The sequence below is a fragment of the Narcine bancroftii genome, chromosome 3, assembly GCF_036971445.1.
Source record: "Narcine bancroftii isolate sNarBan1 chromosome 3, sNarBan1.hap1, whole genome shotgun sequence".
NCBI classification, from domain to species: domain Eukaryota; kingdom Metazoa; phylum Chordata; class Chondrichthyes; order Torpediniformes; family Narcinidae; genus Narcine; species Narcine bancroftii.
This window is the reverse complement of record NC_091471.1, coordinates 342,008,145-342,028,982: the sequence shown is the minus strand read 5'-3', so window position 1 is coordinate 342,028,982 and position 20,838 is coordinate 342,008,145. Positions and strand designations below refer to the sequence as shown.

The window sequence follows — 20,838 nt, the reverse complement described above, 5'->3', positions numbered from 1 at the left end:
TTCTTCAAATCCTGAGAACTCCAGCAGCCCGCAACCGGGTGCGTGTCCTTTGGCCACCAGTCTCAAGCAGCCTAGTGGTGGTGGTCTGGGAGTGCGGTGTTCTCCCATTCCAGTGCTCCGACCCCATGATTCTAGTGGTCCACTGCCAACTGTGACGCCATCAAGGGCACGGGCCTTCATAGTTTGGAACAAATTTGGCCCCTTTACCACTGGCCAGTAGCGACCCCCTGGAGGAGCACAGTGTCTTTGCTCTTCCACCAGTGGGTAGCACTGGCATTACTGTGGCAATGCCATTTTATCCTGTAATGTGCCCCTATAGTATGTAAAGTTTTAACATTTTTTTTTAACATTTATCAATATTTATAAAAGTAGCAAATGTATTTTTGTGGCTAAAATAATTTGGAATTCATTCACAGCAAACTACTCGAGCACCAATTCCGCCGTTACCACAGCTAACATCCTCTCAAATGGTTGTTGGATGATTTTCAGGCCTTTGAATATACATGATTATGAGGAGTTATGGCGAGTCACCAAATACTCTTTCAAATTTCTACAGATGTATCGTGGAGAGCATTCTGACCATTTGCATCACTGCCTGGTCTGGAGATGCCAACATTCAGGACAGGAAAAGGCTACAGAGAGTTGTGAACTTGGCTAGTGCCATCATGGGGCACATCGGTCTTCACTCCATTGAGGACATCTAAAAGAGGTCCTTTTTAATTTGTTACTTGTCTTTGGTTTTTAAAAATTTTAAATAAGCATTTTTGCCTTTTCATTTAAATTTCTTTATTTAAATGGTCAATTTATTTTTTTTTTATTGTTTTCTGTTGAGGTGGGGAGGGGGGATAAAAACAAGGCTCAGCAGAAGAAAAGTTTATTGACTTGATGAATGTGATTGTTGTATCGCAAATTATTGGAATTGTCTGCATTTGTAAAAATTATAAATAAAATAACAAATAACCTCTATCCTTAAGGACCACCCAGGCTATGCCCTTTTCACACTGCTACCAAGATGAAGGAGATACAGGAGATTGAATACGTACACCTAGTGGTCCAAAAGCAGCTTTTTTCCCTCTCCCATCAGATTTCTGAATGGAGAATGAACCACACACACAAACCTCACTTTCTTTCCTTTTGCACAAATTAATTAATTTTACAATGCGATTTAGAGCAATATTTGTAACGGGGCTGCAAAACAATTAATTTTGTGACATGTTCATGACAATAAATTCTGATTCATTGCATCTGCTAAAATGTTCCACTAATAATTCCACTTGATCCAAATTAGATTGAATCCATCAAGCCATAAAACATTTTGTTTCCTCCTGCTATCTGTTCCACCAGTCAATATGTAATCGATTGCTTTCCAAATCAGGATTGCTGAATGAGTGCCTGTTCTTGTTCAGATTCAATCAATCTGTCACTAGATTTTTGTTCATTTATCTAACAACTTCAGAATTATACAATTATGCAGTAGAGCTATGCATCATCCATGTCTACCTACCCTAATCTTAATCTCCCATGTTAGGCCAACATCCCTGATTCTTTCCCTTCCATGTTTTAAATATTGTAATGATATCTGCCTCAGCAGTTCATACCAAATCTCAGGTAGAAAACATATTTCCTTTAAATTTCTTTCCACTCATCTCAACTCCCCTGCCCAGGGGGGAAGATACTGATTGTCTATCTCATAATTTTGTAAACCTCAATAAAGGCCATCCCTCAGCCCCCTATGTTTATGTAAGAATAAATCTCGCTTTATAATTACTGTTGTTCATTCAAGGCAACATCCTGGTCTTAAAGGGGGAAAATGGATCAGCTCATGACTAAATGGTAGGGCAGTCTTGATGCGCTGAATAGACTATTTCTATCACTATGTCTTATGGTCTTGGAACCCTATTACTACTTCCTTCCTGTGGCAACTAAAGCTGTATATGAGACTTTAACCAATGCTTTGGAGGATGACATCAGGAGATCTCAACTTTTTCTGAACAACACCAAAACGCTAACACAATTCCATTTGTGAGGACCATTGTTAATCCATCCAACAGGATCCAGTACTTAGTACCTGAATGGTTCACGATGGGGCAAATCTATTGCTGACCAAGGGATAACTGGCCACTTGCCCTTGGCCTACACTGTTTTTTGTAGATAAACATCTGCTCAGGTATAAAAATTCAACTCCGACACCATGTGACTATTGTAAACCTTAAACCCACCCATAGCCTACACAATAGCCACCATGCAATACACAAACATGCTAGAATAAACTCAGCAGGTCACACAGCGTCCATATGAAGTGAAGGGTTATTAATCATTTAAAACTTGGCCCTTTGTCAGGCATAAGCAAACACAGACAGGCATGTGAATAAAATGATGGGGGAGAGGTGAGGAGGCAAGGCAGGGGACGTGAATAGGCTTACAGGTAAGAGATCGTAGGTGGGTGCATGTAGGAGAGTAGAAGAGAAAAAAGCTGAGAACAGATAGGGTGAGAGGGAAGCTCTGATAGGAGAAAGAGGGGAAGGTGTGGTGAGCTGGAGAAAAGGAGATAGAGAGAGGGGGAAGGAGAGAGACTGGGAGGTCAATGTTGATGCTGTCAGATTGGAGAGTGCAAGGTAGAATATAAGGGATTGTTTCTCCATTTTGCAAGTGGCCTTGGTTTGACAGTGCACAAGGCCATGGGCAGACATGCCAGTGTGGCAATAGTGAGTAAAATTGAAATGATTGACCACTGAGAGGTCCTAACTCTTGAAGCAGAGTGAAAGTGCTAAACTAGTCTGCAGCCAATTTTACCGATGTAGAGGAGGCCTCCTTGGGAGCACTGGATGTATTAAATGACCCCTACAGATTCACAAGTGAAGTGCAACAATCCCAATGTGCCACTCTTAAGGATGAAATATCAAGCATCAAGAACAGAGGATACACAAGGTGATTACAAAACAAATGATCTAGACTAATTAAAGCCACAGAGCTGAACTGACCTGGTCCCACCAAACCATAATCCAACCTGACTGTTTTATGAGTATATATACTTGCTCTCAACTCAGCATGCATTCTCAAGTCCACAAAGGCCACCAGGTTGCAATGAAATTGGATGCAACATACAAGCATTCAAAAACAGCTAAAATGCAAATCCATCAGTTGACTTTTATAATCACTAAAATACTGATATTCATTTACATCAACTGAATACATTTTGATGACCTGCGTTCAATGAAAGCAATTTCAAAAAGCTCCACTTACATTCTCTCAGCAACTGTTTTGTCTCATTGATTTCACTGATTTGGTATCAGATTTCCCACCTTGAGAGCTGAGAAACTTGTTAAAATCTGACGAGGCCAAGGCTCTCCACGGGGGAGTCTACGGACACAGCACTGGGATAGCCAGGAGGTACTGCCTTAAGCAGCATCAACAATGGTCCTCCCAGACTTCCCCAAGGAAACTTGAAAAAATCCAACAGAAGCACTGGCACCAAGGCAGAAGTTTGGCCCCATTCAGTTGCACCTCCCATTTTTTTTTCTTTAATTATCAACTGAATCCTAACATCACTTAGGCAAGGAAACCTTATTTATGTCAATTCTTATTCTGAACAAAGAAGCAACACAAACTGCTAACCAAGTACTAAATCCTGTTTCCCACAAAACACAGATTAAGCTTTCAAAAATTTATTTTTCTGCCAAAATGCTCTAATCACCGGAACAACAAATTCTGAATTCAAAGAGGTTTCATTTAATTTTCTTGCAATTCAATTATCTTGTGTCAGAGTTTTACTTTATGATTTTATTAACACTGTTTAATTCAAATGATAATTCAAGATGTGTAATACTGATACACAGCTTTTGCTCGAATTCAGTTGCACTGTTCATCCACAACCATCCCAAAACATGTAGTGATCAAAACAAATACATTTCATGTTAATTGTAAGGAAGTGCAATATGATAGAAGCCTCAGAAATATTAACTACCATGGGGTTAATGATACCAATGTGTGAAATGGCTTTGAAGTTCAAACACTGTACTTATTTTAGTTTGATATAGTTCAGTGATTCTTTTGTCCACCTTTAATTGAGATTCACTGATGACGACTTTCACAGCAGTCACACACTGAATAACATTATTCTAAATGTTACACCCTTTTGAAGTGTGGCACAGGATGACAGGTGACATAATTCTGAAAATTGTCTTTCATTGGGAACTTTAGGATGAACGATGCTCTCTTCTCAACATACTGCTGCCTGTGCGGCAGTGCAGTAGATGGGGTGAGGGTTGGGGGGGGAGGGGAGAAACTGGGGTCTCCACAACATGCCCTACCTAATCCAGTGCTGGGAATGCAAGGCAGGGCAATATAATAAAAGATGGATGCTATAGATGTAATGCAGTCCAACTCACCCATTCCTGTGCCTATTGTTACGGACTAGGTTCGGATCTCCCTGAGACAATGTAGTTAGACAACTGAGACTCCCATCACCTGACATTCCATTCCACTTCCTAGTCTTAAATCCTTGCTTATCCCACATTCCAAAACTGATTACCAGGCATATACATTATAAGGCTCTGAGGTCTAGACCCACTCCAACAACATCCCCGCCTCAACAGCTCCCTACAATCACCATTAACCTCTCCTCATTCCACTCCCCCCCCCCACCCCCGCCAGTCTAAACATCGCAATCTTTCTAATTATGTACCCAATCGTCAATTATCCCTCTTTCCAAGCTCAGATCTCCATTGTTCCACCTCTACCCTCCTGCACCAGTCTTTGGGCAAGGGCTTTGGGGCATCTTCTCCCTCAGAAAAGGCAGAAACAGGATACATCAGAAAGTCTCAGAATTCAAACAATGGGGGAAGTATGCAGGGATCAATTTGATGGCACAGATGTTAAGCGTGAATAATATCTCTGCTGTGTATCAAGCGAGGTCTGGGTGCATGGAGAAAATATGTATCAGGCGATACACAAAAGTGTACAGTGACTGTGATTGTAATAAAAGGAACTCAGCCGGACTCCCAGCATCCATAGGATGTAAAGATATATTACTAATATTTCAGGCCTGAGGCCTTCTTCAAGGTATGGGAAAAGCAGGCAGTGTCTGAAAAAAAGAAATGCCAGGGGGAGAAGTACAGACCAACAGACAAAAGGTGATCATTGGATATGGAGAAGAGACCAGGAGAAGGAAAATATTAGAACTGATGGTTTTGGGGGGGTGAGGGGCAGTGTTTGGCTCTGTGAATGCAGAGCTGAGATAAACGAGACATAGGGAAAAGGGAAGATAGAAGGACAGAGCTACAGGAATGTCGGCATGGGGAAGGAAGGGGTGGCCAATGGAAACTGGAGAAGTAAATGGTAACGCCATCCAGTTGGAAGATGCCTAGACAGAACCAATTTGTGGGTGGCCTCAGTCTGGCAGTCCATGCGACTATGGACAGGGATATTTAGAGAACCATGGAGCTAATGGTTTCATTAAATACCATTCACATTGCAAGATACAGATCACATTTAATAATCGATTTGATGCCACAATTCATTCTCACAGCACTTAAAAAACATGCAGTGTGCGATTGAATTCCTAAGGCAATGTCAACAAACTGACAAGCATTTTCCCATAAATCAAAGAGCTGCAAAGCTCAAGGTCATGCAGATGATGAATTATTTAGTGACATGAACTTGCAAGTTATCACCTTATACTGGCTTCTACTCCATATTGCAATATCGCGGTCTTGCATTCTCAGCACCAAGTTGTAATTCCACAGGTTCACCAAGCCCACCTTTAGTGAAAATTAAGAGCTGGGAGCAATCATATATCGAGTCACTTAAACAATTGCTGCATGCATGAAGCGAGAAAAATCATGTGAATGTTGAACAAGGCAAATGCAAGTGTTCCTGACATGAAAGCATTTATTAATTTATTACACACATGGAGGACAGGCACTCTACAAACAAACAAAAATGTTTAACATAATTTGTGTTGCCTCATTCATTTCCACCAAGATTTATCCAACATCATTTTGTGATGTCACTTTAAAAATGACTTGTGCAACAAAAGTTCAACTTCAAAAGGCATGAATCAAATTCAGTGATTTAGACATACACTTGAATGATTAAAAATGTTAACTGTTTTTGTTCTCCAGATCACCTCTACGCTGTTCTTTTTCTCCTTTCATTTTCACACTTCAATCATTTTCTTTTACCCTTGCTCTCCATTCCTAGCGATGCATAGTTACTATGGAAACAACCAACGTCTTTCTTTGAGACACCAATTTTAAGAAAACATCTTTTTAATAAGAACACCCACAGCCAATAATTAACTGCCTCACATCATCCCTATCACACCAACATGTTCAATTATTTTGGCAAATGCATGCATCTAATACTCTCCATCATTTTCACTCTAAATGTGGAATGATACTAATTACCATACTGGAGTCCACTGGAATTTGCATTGCTGCCAGTTCCTGTTCTTCCGTTAGAGCTGTACGCTCTAATTTAACCATCTTTGACCTCCGTTTTAATCATACATGGCTCGAGGCCAACAATTAACGCCCACCCATAATTACCCTTCAGAAGGTGTTGGCAATCACCTCCTTGAATCACTATGGTGCTTCTTTCACTATGGGACTCCAGTGACAAGGATAGATCAATGATGTGTTGCCTTGTCATGACAGTATAAATCTTGGTTTAGCAGCAGCAGGAGACAACAATTCTATCAATTTCTCTCTATCCTGTATACTTGAGTTTTTGGTGGAGGGGATTGACAGATTTTCCAGACAATTGGATGTTATTTCTCTCATATATTCCTAATTCACTTTCTATTTTTTAAAAAATGTTGCGCAGAAGAACTTTACATAAAAATTAGTGAGATTCAATGGATCGATGAAAACGAGGTCCATAGGGAGTCTCAAGATGGTGAGTTTCCAGGTAGGACTCCACTGAATTTCAAGGGAGCATGGGAAATGGAGTCCCGATTAATTTCCAAGGAGTCTGGGGACAGGAGCCCTAGTGAGATCCAAAGATCCTAGTGAGAACCAGAAGCCTGGCCGGCTCAGGAAATGTAAAAGCCAAGATCCTCATGTATGTAGAATCAGCACAAGGTGGAACCAGATGCGCGGAACCAATGGGATTTCAAAACAATTGGACAGCAGATATTCATAGTTCAGCTGTGCAATAAACTGTGTTAAAAGATTCAAGTGTCTATTAAATTAAAAGTGACTTTAAAAAAAATATGAAATGTTAATAAGTCTGACCACTGCCTTTCTTTACAATGAATATCCTTCTATTTGTGGTTAAAAAAAAACCGAATCAACATTTCAAACATTGCTGCAGGCAAGATCCATTTCAACGTTAATTACTAATCATAGGATGCCCAAAGGTTTGTTGAACAGAGAGCAGAAATAGAATCAAACATTTCTTTTGAGGACATTCGATGAATGATAATAAGAACGGGCTGAAAACATTAAAATAATGGAATGTCTAAAAAGTTCCAAGGCCTGACTACAGAAATACATATTCATCCTAAAACTTCCACAGAAAATTAAAAAGCTAACAACATGCAAGAAAATGCAGCTACACCAATAAAAGATTGACTTTTTTTTTTACATTCTGCTTGTCTGCATTAGGAACAATAAAAAGGAAATCAAGTGAGTAGTTTATTGGACATCAATTTGAAAGTAACACAGATTTAAGTTCTGCATGCGGTGAAAATCCAAAATAAAACCAAAAAGTGATGAAATTACTCAGTATGTCAGATAGCATCTGTCCCAGTCAATGACTTTTCAACAGAAGCCCTTTACTGGCTGACACCCAGCAAACACATCAACGTATTTGATCATTGAATCCTGGTGAGAAATCCCAGTATCTGGATTGAAAAATTCACTCACAGGTCCTGTGCCAAGGGGACAAGAGGCATCCAAAACTTTCTAAAGAACTGAAGAGAGTAAAGGTAAAGCTTTGCTTTACAAATTGAAAGTGTTCAGTCAAGTGCTCCACACATCACCATCAGAATTTTTGCCCCCTTTAGTTCTACACTAAAGTCCTGACTCAGGGATGCAGTGCTAAGTTTTTAGATGCTGGAGCCCACCAAATAACAGTGACAAGGAGGCACCCCCTGAGGTGCCGGAGCTGAGCTCCTGTGCACTCCAGCGGCACTGCACCCCTGCCCCGGCTTCAGGCTCAGAAATGTCATCATCGGTGAGGACAACAGCATCAGACTTCAGGCTGGTAAATTAGCGGGTGAAATTTAACACAGAGGAGTGGGAAGCAGTTCGTTTTGGTGTGAAGTATGAAGAACAGAAGAACGATTGGGTGTAGAAGCAGAGACCAGAGGAATTACATGGAGAAGCCTTTGAAGATTTTGGAATCAGTTGAGGAAGCTGCTAAAAAAAGAGCTTTGTTTCATAAATAAACAAGAGTTTCCACTGTATTCTAAGGAGGTTATCCAAGACAGGGTGCTTGAATGAAACCTGGAAATGTAGTTAGTTGGAGAAAATGGGATTGTGCTGACATGAGTAGCGCAGATTCAGGAGAGATGCGACAGTACGTTCAGAACTATGAGGTGCTTCAATGGGCAGTTAAAGAAGAGTTATTTGCAACTGCGGCTGGTCAATACACAGAGGATGAAGATTCCAAATAAATAATATTAGAAGCATCAGGATTTTTTTAAAAATGATGTTTACACAGCAAGTTAATGTAGCCTGTGCTGAACTAGTTGAAGCGCTTTATGGAATGAAATGGATAAGTTGAATCAGATCTTGAAGGGGTGGGGGGGGGGAATTTTTTTTTACAGGATTGTGAAGGAAAGCAGGAGACAGAAATTAATTGAATGACCTCATTCTGTCTGACTTCATTCTAACCTGTTTTATCCAGATCACTTTGAAGTCTCTCAACACATCATTTCTGCTTCAAAATTTGTTGTGGTATCTTGTCTGAAGCTCATGTTATAATTAGATACAACAGAATTTTAAGTCACATGTTAATGATAATGTACTAGATTAATTCTGTGCACACTTATTAGCGCAATCATATGCAAGCAGTAATTATTATATTCAAGGACTTCTTTTGGTTTTAAAAGGAGCCATGAAACATTTTAGCATTTGAACGGGGCAACAAAAAAAAATATTGTCATCATTCTAGTATAAAGTGTACAACCTGTGAAAGCTTAGAAAGTTCAAAAGCAAAATTCAGGCTTTAACAATAAATACTTAAGGGGACTGAGTGTCAATGTCTCCTTTCCCTTTAGGACATACATTATAATTCACTCTGCTCTTGATGGTACAAATATCTCTCCTCTCCAGCTGACTAAGAATTAGGGAAGTCAACCAAGCAACCTTGGGCTATGAGGTAAATAGGATGGTTAACCAAATGAGCCGAGAATTCAGGATATACTGGTTGCATCATGATCTGGTCTGAGGACACCCCTATCACTGAGCATAAAGCCCTGCAAAAGGTAGTGGACACAGACCATAACATCACAGGCAAAACCCTCCTCACCACCGAGAACATCCACAGGGAACTCTGGTGTAGGAGAGCAGTAGCAACCGTCAAGGATGCACACCACCCAGAACACACTCTGTTCTCACGGCTACCAGGAAAGACTCACACCATCAGGTTCAGGAACAGTTGCTTCCCCATCAGACTCTTAACAACAAACTCAATCAGGAAACTCATTTAAAAACTCTTTTGCACTTAATTTTTTTTTCTCTCTGTATTGCAGTTTCTTCACATTTCTTTATTTTTTTTCACATGTCTATGTTGTGTTTTTTTTGCACTACCAATAAGAGGTTATTCTGCATCACCTTCAGGAAAAAGAATCTGAGAGTTTTATGTGGTATCATGTATGTACTCTGACAATAAATCTAAAATCTAAAGTCTCACATGTGGATATTAAGATCCAAGAAAAGCAAGACTAGCATTTGCCTTTTTGTTTCCCATGATCTAATAACATTCTGGTCTTTTACAATCAATAAAATTCTGAAGGTCAGTTATTGTTGTAATGGAAGTTGTAATGGATCTGTGTTAATAGTAATATTTAGGTTAATGTTAAGTTATATTTCTTATAACATGTTTGCAAAGACAGTGCCAGTTTGGAGTCACAGTGTCTAATGGGACAGAAGTCTTCTTAATTGAAACTCAAATACCAGGTGTGGTTCTTCAAAGCAATTAAGGCCTCGAGCACAGAAATGAAACTTCAAGCCATTTGAATGATATAATTGAACCTCCTGAAACAGAAGGGATCGTTCATAGTCACGATGTCGACAAGCCAGAGATATGAAGATCACATGATTTCCAAGAAACTGTTGCTAATAGCTATTAAAGATTACAGTAAATGGTCACAAGATTTCAAAAAAAAATTAAGATCAACCTCATTGGTGATGTAATTCGATACGAGCCAAAAGGTATATGTATCCAAAGGCAGAGGGCATCTTCAGGCCAGAAGAGGAAGAAACCAGAAGGAAAAGAAGATTGACAGTATTCTCTGGAGAAGGAGGAGATGCTGTTCTAAGTGGCTTTAAATCTGACTGTTTCTTTTTGTTATTAGAAGCCAGCCTCATCGTAGAAGGAAGCTCCAGAACTCTTAAGAAGAGGGAGTTGAAGATCACCAGTGTGAGAGTTAAAGAAGAAATCTCTTCCTCGGAAAATAGATCAGCGAAACAGATCACTGAATTAGTGTTAACAAACTCTCCATTACTGCTTTAAGCGACAATTTAAAGGAGCTTAATGTTTCATAATCACTTTTAACTACAATTTAATAGATCTTCAAGTTCAATCACACTTTAAAATACTGGTCCTTAAAACTAACTTTTCAGACTCGTTTAAACTGAAATAGTTGGGACTTTAATACACACGGACAGACACACTTATACAATTACATTTACAGATAGTAGGGGGTTCAAGCTTAGATTTAAATAAGTTTAGAGTTAAGAGGGAGTTGTTATGTGGTTAATAGTTTAATAAAAAACTATTATTTTGGATTTATCACTGTCTACAGGATATTCCATTGTTGTTCCTGTGTTAATACTAATGGGGGGGTTGATTAGTTTGTAACAAAGTTGATGTGCACACAGAAAGCTCCCACAAATAGTATTATAATAGTGGGATCATATGTTTATTTGATGATAGATAGCATAGTAGTGGTGGACTAGCCTCGCCAAACAAATACTAGAGCGCCTCGGATGCCCCCCTAAGTTCCTCAACATGGTTATCCAACTGCACGAAAACCAACAAGGTCGGGTCAGATACAGCAATGAGCTCTCTGAACCCTTCTCCATTAACAATGGCGTGAAGCAAGGCTGCGTTCTTGCACCAACCCTCTTTTCAATCTTCTTCAGCATGATGCTGAAACAAGCCATGAAAGACCTCAACAATGAAGACGCTGTTTACATCCGGTACCGCACGGATGGCAGTCTCTTCAATCTGAGACACCTGCAAGCTCACTCCAAGACACAAGAGCAACTTGTCTGTGAACCACTCTTTGCAGACGATGCCGCTTTAGTTGCCCATTCAGAGCCAGCTCTGTTTTGTGGAAACTGCCAAAATGTTTGGCCTGGAAGTCAGCCTGAAGAAAACTGAGGTCCTCCATCAGCCAGCTCCCCACCATGACCATCAGCCCCCCTACATCTCCATCGGGCACACAAAACTCAAAATGGTCAACCAGTTTACCTATCTCGGCTGCACCATTTCATCAGATGCAAGGATCGACAACGAGATAGACAACAGACTCGCCAAGGCAAATAGCGCCTTTGGAAGACTACACAAAAGAGTCTGGAAAAACAACCAACTGAAAAACCTCACAAAGATTAGCGTATACAGAGCCGTTGTCATACCCACACTCCTGTTCGGCTCCGAATCATGGGTCCTCTATCGGCATCACCTACCGCTCCTAGAATGCTTCCACCAGCGTTGTCTCCGCTCCATCCTCAACATTCATTGGAGCGACTTCATCCCTAACATCGAAGTACTCGAGATGGCAGAGGCCGACAGCATCGAATCCACGCTGCTGAAGATCCAACTGCGCTGGGTAGCTCACATCTCCAGAATGGAGGACCATCGCCTTCCCAAGATCGTGTAATATGGCGAGCTCTCCACTGGCCACCGTGACAGAGGTGCACCAAAGAAGAGGTACAAGGACTGCCTAAAGAAATCTCTTGGTGCCTGCCACACTGACCACCACCAGTGGGCTGATATCACCTCAAACCTTGCATCTTGGCGCCTCACAGTTCGGTGGGCAGCAACCTCCTTTGAAGAAGACCGCAGAGCCCACCTCACTGACAAAAGACAAAGGAGGAAAACCCCAACACCCAACACTAACCAACCAATTTTCCCTTGCAACCGCTGCAACCATGCCTGCCTGTCCTGCATCGGACTTGTCAGCCACAAACGAGCCTGCAGCTGACGTGGACATTACCCCTCCATAAATCTTCGTCTGTAAAGCCAAGCCAAAGAGAGAAGATAGCATAGTGACTATTTTCCTTTATAATCACTTGCAGGAATTAGAATGTTTTTGCCAATGACTCGTTCAAACAAATCTGTACTTGAGTTGAGTTTTCCATCATTATCAGTAGCTATACATTGTTATAATCCCTAAAAACTTTGTTAGATGATGTTAAACGATGATTAAATGATGGTTTTACAGTCAATAAAAGTTGTTGGAAATTTCTAAGTCCCTTACCATTTCATAGAAGAAACAAAGTCAAGCTTTGACCTTCAAAATGGCTGTTGCTAGGATGAAAAATATTAAACAATTGCTTGAAAGCCACAAAATAGAATTTGCTTGCAAGAAATACATTTTAACTCTTACAGATAGAGAAGTAATTTCTGGCCTGTGAATTGGAGATAACTCTCATGCTCCATTTCAAAATAATATTATGGAGTTTGACATCAAATTGAGAAGTTAAGTTTTCTTTATTTGAAGTCTCTTCCAACAAGGAGCTCGATCTAAAGTATATAGGAAGCCCAGTATAAATATTACTAAAGTGAAACTTAATCCCAAAACATGGCTCAATCAAGAGAGCGAGAGTAAACGTGTAAACTATTGCCCTCAAAGGTGGTAACAGAGGGAATCATCACCTTTATATAAAAAAATATGCCTCTTAATTGGAAAGGCAAACAAATAAACAAATGCCAATATACAAAAAAACAATATCCAAAACCATGAAAAGTGCGCCATGGGTATTCCTGAATAAATATGTATGTACCATCATAGCCAAGGCCCCTGTCCCTCAGGGAAAAGGTTGATCTTTAACATCAGAAAACCTCAGTAACGAGGCAACCTTGTTATATAGAAAGAGAGAACTCATTACTACAAAGTGAACACATGACAGCACTTTATTAAGTGGGCAAGGTTCAAGAACGTGAAGTTTCTTCAGAACTAATGCCATGAAGCCATTTTTTTATAAAGAGAAAAAGTATTCAGCTTCTTGGATGGGTGATTGTGGAATAGTTGCTGGAACGGATGGATGCTGAAACTATGGATGACTGAGTTAAGGTAGTCATGTGCATCTCTATACATCTTCAAGTTAAGATCAGATAAGAAGTTGGAATGGGAAATATTGATTTACTTTATCTAGTCAATCACTAGTGCCTCCAGGTGTTATTTCAACATTTTCAAATATGGTTCCGTAGAATTTGAAAAGGATTTAACAAACTGATTTCAGAAATGACAGACTTCTAATTTAATTTATTTAAAAGCATTGCAGGTGGAGTTCAAAACCTCAGATTTAGACTCTCCAGATATTAGTGTATGAATATTTAATGTACATACATTCTCCTGGAATGGAAGTATTAATGGACTGAAAATGAGATTGTTCACATCTGTAAGAACAAGGAGAATGAAAAACTAGTAAGGGTATTTAGCATTCTGTCATATTCATTGAGACTATTTACAATGTATTTGTACCCTTTATGACATTAGGATGAAGAGCAGCACAACTGATATAAACAAAAGCTATCAATACTTCTTCACAGCTACTGAGATCAACAGGAAAAAAAAGTGATTTAAATGCTTAAAATGTAATGGATAAGGAGGCCAATAAAGATGATCGAGTTTGCACCATGATTTACTTCACAAATGGATTTTTTTGTAAAGCAGTCTGTAAGGAGACCCAAAGGAAGATCAACAGTTTTCTATCCATTTGCCAGGGAATATTATTATATTTGTTAAGTTACTGATAGAAACCCGTAAGCAGCAAAAGAAATAACAAGTTTTCCAAGATTCATTTCCGGACAGCTTCCAGAAATTAGAACAGGGATCCACAGCAATGAACTCACAGACACTACCTCACTTTTTTTTCTCCATTTTGCTCTAATTATTTTTAAATATTGTATTTATGTAACTATAAGTTATAGCAATTTTTGCATCGGTACTGCACAATACTGACGCTGCAAAACAACACATTTTGTGACACATTAAGGACAAAAAAAAAACTGATTCACAAATAAGTGTCCTCTTACTTTCAGAATTATTCTGAATCCTTTTGGATTCTTATTATCAGAACTCAATTGAAATTATATTTTTGAATACGATTGCAGAATTAACATTCTGCAGTATCATCTGGGATCAGTCAGAATCCAGCTCACAATCAAGGGCACAGTATCCTGTGTCAGCTGCATCGCAAAATGGGTCAGTCAACAAGGCTCTCTGAGTGGCAGGTCACATCTGACCAATGTGATTTCTTTTTCGTGGAGGTGACAAAGGTGATGGATGATGGAGATGCATGGGATCCATGGTGAACAGAAAACAGAGAACAGTGGGATGGCTATTGTTCTGGCTGGAGGCCTGTAACCAGTAGCGATCTGGAGAGACTGTTCAAGTTTATTCTCATCTGATTGCACAAATACAACTGGGCCAAACAGCATTCTCCAGCACTTGGTCCAAAACACACTGACACACAACCAGACATAACACACATACTGACAAACAATACATATGCAGGACAAGTATTCATATAGACAGATAAATATTGTTTCATGAATATCAGAGTCTCAGATGGTTAATGTGATGGTGTAGGGCCTCTTGTTTATGATGTAGATAAATGACTTGGATGGGGGGTGGTGGGGGGTGTTACTAAGTTTGCAGATCATACAAAGATTCTGGAAAGAATACAGGGCTATCAAAGAATACAACAGGATATAGCTTAGTTACAGATAATGGGAAGAGGAAAGGCAGTCGGAGTAAGTGGATTCATTGAGTGGGTCAATAAGGAAGTCAGATTGCAACTATGGTCAGGCTTGGAACACTTGGAATGCTGTACGTAGTTTTGCTTGCCCCATTATAGAAAGGATACAGAAGCTTTGGAAAGGGTACAGAAAGGTTTACCAGGATGTTGTCTGGTTTATAGGATACGAGTTATGGGGAGAAAACATCAAATTTAGGTTATATTTTTTTTCCCCAGAGCATCGGAGGCTGAGAGGCAACCTTTTATAGGTTTATAAAATCACGAGAAGCATTGGTAGGGTGGAGACTCAGATTCTTTTCCCCAGGGGAAAAGCATCACACACTAGAGGACATGCATTTATGGTGAGGGGCAGGGCTAAAATTTTATATAGTGAGTGGTAAGTGTCTGGAACAGGTGAGGTGCTGCAAGCAGAAGTTGTGTTTCAGAGGTTACCAGAGAGACAAACATGAAGGGGCGTGAATGAGGTGTAACCACAGAATTTTAGTTTGATTTGGACATCATGTTCAGCGCCAACTTGTGGGACAAAGGTCCTGTCCCTGAGCTGCACTGTTCAATGTTCATACAGAGCATATACTTCGATAGACAACCATATAAAAAGTCAGATCTTGAAATCCGATGTGCTTGTGTCACAGATCATCTCTGCCTACAGGCAGATCTTGTAAATTAATACAGAACGCAAGCTTCATTTGCAAAATTCTCTCCACCTCGGCAAGCAAGGAAGTGACAAGTGATGATGGAGTCAATAATTACTTGGTTTGAGTGGGAATGCATGAGTGTATTATGTCTGCAGTGTATTCATAAATATATACTGCCCTTCTTGCTCAAAAGTAACTGACAATGCAAAAAATCATAGTTCAAAGCAAAAAAAAAGCATTCCTCGAAAATAAATTGAACATCCTTTAAAAGTCTGACCTAAAGAGAAATGTTACCCGAGTTTGGTTTTGAATATATTTACCCCAGTGAATAGTTAGAGAAATTCTATTTTTTTTTTCCAGTGCTGTGTGACTGAAAAACTTTTCCCCAGTGTGAAATAATGCCACAACCATATTTAGATCTGTTCATTCTCACATTGGAAATGTGACAAACACCAGCCAGCATCAATCACCCTTGGAATATCCACATCAGGGTGCAGAGATTGAGGTGATTCCACAGTGGGATACTCATTCTGGGCATTGTAGAGAAGTTGCAGCACATTTCTTTCGGAGGGCCTCCTGAGATTCCATGATAGTTCCAGCACGGCATTGCATTTGGAGGTTTAATTGCCACAGATGTTTGAAAATGTGAATTCTCCGTCCGCGCAAGGACTTTTCCCTAACACATTGGACAGAGAGGACAGTGACAGCTCTTCACCACCCACACTCCCGTCTGATCTCCATCCTCACCCTCAAAAACATTTCTCACTGAAAATGCTGGTCCTCAACATGTTCTCGATTCCAATGCCATCTCACAAACTCCCAGTCCCTTATTCCCACTGCTATCCGTCGTATCCACCACTCAGATCTTGAACAATCTCAGCATGCCATAAAAAATGAGTAAGTAAACTGGCTAAATTATTTTGGACCCAGTTTTAGTCTATTATTTATACTTTCACTGGGACAGAATTATTCCTTTACTGAGTGCAAACAACTTAGAACAAGCCCACACACCATGAGTGGCTAGGGGATGTAATGAGCTCTAGTACCTTCCCAATCAACCAATTTTTGTTTTGTTCTGCCAGGAACATTATTTGAGAATTTTTTATGCTGTCAATTTTACAGCCTTATAATTTGAGAAAAATAAACTTGCTTAAAAAAATAAGCTTATTACATCAGTTGGTCTTTGCTGCATTGCTACAATTACAAACACACACAACATCAGATATCTGCAGACCAAAGATTGAAACAACTGCACTGAGAGTTCAAGGTCACTGAATCCACTGAATGCCTGTTAAGAACTTGTGGAATAGACAGCACGGTTGACGTAGAGGTTAGCGCAACACATTTACAGCGCCAAAAATTGGAACCGGGCCTGGGTTCGAATTCCGCGCTGACTGTAAAGAATTTGCTGTCATCCCAGTGAGTTTCCTCCAGGAGCTCCAGTTTCCTCCCACCCTTCAAAAACTTAGCAGGGTGTAGGTTAATGGGGTGTAAATTGGGTAGCATGGATGTGAGGGCCGAATTGGCCTTTTGCCAATTTTTTAAAATTAAAAAAAAATTACATTTTATTTTTTTTTAATTAAACAACAGAGCACACTTGACAGATGCTGTATGAATGGTCACTCATTAACTGCAGAACTGGACGGCAATTGCTAAAGAGTTGCGGCCTATTGACAGTCTCAGGTCAAATCCGAAAGCTTGAAGCTAAAGGCTTCCTTTCTCATGCAATTGTATATGAAGGGGAGCTACTGGAAGCTGAAATGTTGCAATGTTGAACTTCAACCTTCAATTATGGGGATGCGTTAGAAAGAAACTATCAAAGCTTACAAGCCTCCAGTTCAAACCAAATGAGAATTATTACATCCCATTTATCCCATCCCATGGAATGTTTTCCCAAGAAAAAAATGTTTTTGACATTTCTGTAAAGTATCATTATTGTAATGGCACAATGCATATATCATAGACTGTACAAAATATTTTTGCCCCAACTTTACAGTTGGTTTGATTGCTTGTAGACACTGCAAGTTGAGGGTCTCCAAATCCAATGCAAACTTTAAAAAAAGATAATTAATTTCATACAATAAAGAACAGAAACACGGTTATAACAGTGGCAACAAGAAACATCACATATCACAGTGTGAGAAATGAAGTTCTTATTGAAATGAAATCCCACTTGCAATCTTTTTGGACATGGACAAGAGCAGGCTAGACCATGTCAGAATTTGTATAATTTTTCGATTGCCTGGTATTATAGATGGTGAAGATGGTTGACAATAATTGGAGCAGGATTTTAATGAGTTGAGTAAAAAATGGTTGGTGGATTTAATACAGATGAATGTTGTATTTAGGAGGTCTAAAATGGGTAGGACCTACATGGAGGGAATCTGGGGAGTGTTGTACAACAGAGATCTAAGTTTTATCTCATGTAGATTTCAAGTAGTACAGGGCCAGGAAAGAAAAATCTATTTACAATTTAAAGAGAAAACAATTTTGCCAGTAAGATAGTCAAACAGCATGGAAACAGGCCTTGCATCCCAACATGCCCATGCTGACCAAAATGTGCAACCCACATTTGTCCCACCTGCCCACTTTTGGTCTATATTCCTTTATATCTATCCTATCAAGCATCGATCAAACTCTTTTTTAAATGTTGCAATAGTATCTGCCTTGTCCTCCTCCTCCTGCAGTCCATACACTCACCACTCTGTGTTTCAAAAAAAAACTTTCAGATTCCTATTAAATCTCTTACAATTCACAATAAACCTCTGTCCTCTGGTTTACAATTCCGCCACTTTTGGGCAAAAAAAAACAACCTCTGCGTTCACCTGATCAATTCATCTCATGATTTGTTTGCCTCTATGAAATCATTCCTCATCCTTCAGCGCTCCCAAGAATAAAGTTCCACCCTGTTCGATACCTTCCTGTGGTTCAGGCCCACAAGTCCTGGCAACATCCTTGTCAATCTTCTTCTCATCTTTCCTGCAGCACGGTGACCAGCACGGTGACCACAGTATGCTAAATGCATCAACATCTTGTACAATTAATGACAGCCAACCTCCGTACTCAAACCACCCTATCTATCTGTAACTCCACTTTCAAGATACTATGCACCTGTACTCCTGGATCCCTGTTCTACAACACTCCCCAGATTCCCTTCATTTACCATGTAGGTCCTACCCATTTTAGACCTCCCAAATACAACATTCATCTGTATTAAATCCATCAACCATTCTTTACTCAACTCATCAAAATCCTGCTGCAATCGTTGTCAACCATCTTCACTATCTATAATACCAGACACTTCAGTGTCATCCACAAACTTGCAAATCATGCGATGTCATGGTTATCTAAATCATTGATACAGTTGACAAACAGCAATGAACCTTGTCTGGAAAACAACCTTCTGCCATCACTCTCTGCTTTCGTATATGGAACAAATTTTCTATCCAATCTGCTCTCTCACCTTGGATCCTATGTGATCTAACCTTCCTGAGTAGCCCACTGAGTGGAATCTAATCAAATGCCCTGCTGAAATCCATACATACATCGACAGCACTGCCTCCCTCAACACTCTTGGTCTCATCTTCAACAAATTAATCAGATTCGTGAGACACGACACCCATGCCAACTATCCCTAATCAGTCTTGCCCATCCAAGTACATGCACATCTTCTCTCTCAGAATAGTCTCCAGTAATTTACCAACCACAGGTGTGAGACTCACTGGCCTGAAGCTCTTCTTGACCAGAGGCACAACATTTGCCACCTTCCAATCTTCTGGCACCTCACCTGTGCTTAATAATGACTTAAAAATCTCAACTAGGCCACCTGCAATTTCCTCTCCAGCTTCCCACAGTGCCTTTGGAGACATCTGATCAGATTCATGGGGATTTGCTCATCTTCATAAGCACCTCCTCAACTGCAATACTGATGATTCTCAAGACATTGCCATTGGCTGTCCCAAGTTCCCCAGTCCTCATGACTTTCTAAAAACAGAAGGGACGTACTCATTGCGAATCCTGCCCATTTGCTGTGGTTCTGCAGAGAATTGATTGCATTGAATCCTGAAACTCCCATTTAAAAAAAAAATTAGTTACCCTTTTTCCCTTTAGATACATTACTTAAGACATACAGGAACCATGCTTTACCTGTGACGAGGTGCTGTTCAACTTCTCTAGTCCATTCTCCAAACGTTCCATCTTAGCTGTAAGCTCTTTACTCTTCTTCGCTAGCAGGTTTTGATAAAGCTTGATTTGTTCCAGGAATGACTTGGGTGTAGTATAATTGTATCGCCGATCATTAATTAAATAGGACTTGGATACATCATTGACGCTGGTGTGCACGTATGCCATAAACTTGCTGACAGATTCTTTGATCAAAGGCTAAATGGAAAGGCAGAGTTTGAGAGAAACACATTATGACAATGCCTTTGAATGACAGGAAATTAGGTCTTTGTATTATTAGCTGAAATACCTTCATACGGGGAAAAACCCATGAGGCATTCACTCCTCCATATGTAATCTACACATAATTATGATGAATATAAAAAATGGGGCAGTAGAGTTTGTGTCGTGGTTGTCACAATGCAATCACAGATTCAGCAACTGGGGTTCAAATCTGCTCCTGTCTGAATGGAGTTTGTATATTCTCCCCGTGTCTGCGTGGACTTCCTCCAGGTTCACCGGTTTCCAAAGACTGCAGGGTTAGTAGGTTAATTGGTCACATGCCTGCATTTGGGCAGCGCGGGCTCGTGGGCATGTTACCGTGGTGTATCGCCAACAATAAATTAAAAATATACATTTTTCCAAGAAGGGGGGTATTTTGCAAATCAAAACAGCACCATTTCCAACCAAGGAGCTTGGCATGCTATGAACTTTTCAACAATTCCAGAAAATGAGCAATAATTAGAATTTGCTTTTCAAATTTATCAGCATTTCATCCTAAATGGTCCATAATTTCAATTGCCAAGATAAATGAAATACCCATAATGTTACATCTTTACTGATTTATTTGAAGACAGAAAATGGGAAATTATTTCAAATGA

The 20,838-nt window shown here is 39.9% G+C and overlaps 1 protein-coding gene across 7 annotated transcripts in view; it reads right to left on the bottom strand.

Annotated features, from left to right (window-relative positions):
- Positions 1-20,838, bottom strand: part of dnah9 (dynein, axonemal, heavy chain 9) — a 380,785-nt gene that overhangs the window by 180,141 nt on the left and 179,806 nt on the right. For all 7 annotated transcript variants that reach the window (XR_011354703.1, XR_011354704.1, XR_011354705.1 and 4 more), the window contains one exon: positions 19,943-20,176. Coding sequence is in view for 4 of the 7 variants with exons in the window: in XM_069929513.1 (XP_069785614.1) it covers positions 19,943-20,176 (234 nt within the window). In the remaining 3 variants the exon portion in view is untranslated. The remainder of the gene's footprint in view (positions 1-19,942; positions 20,177-20,838) is intronic.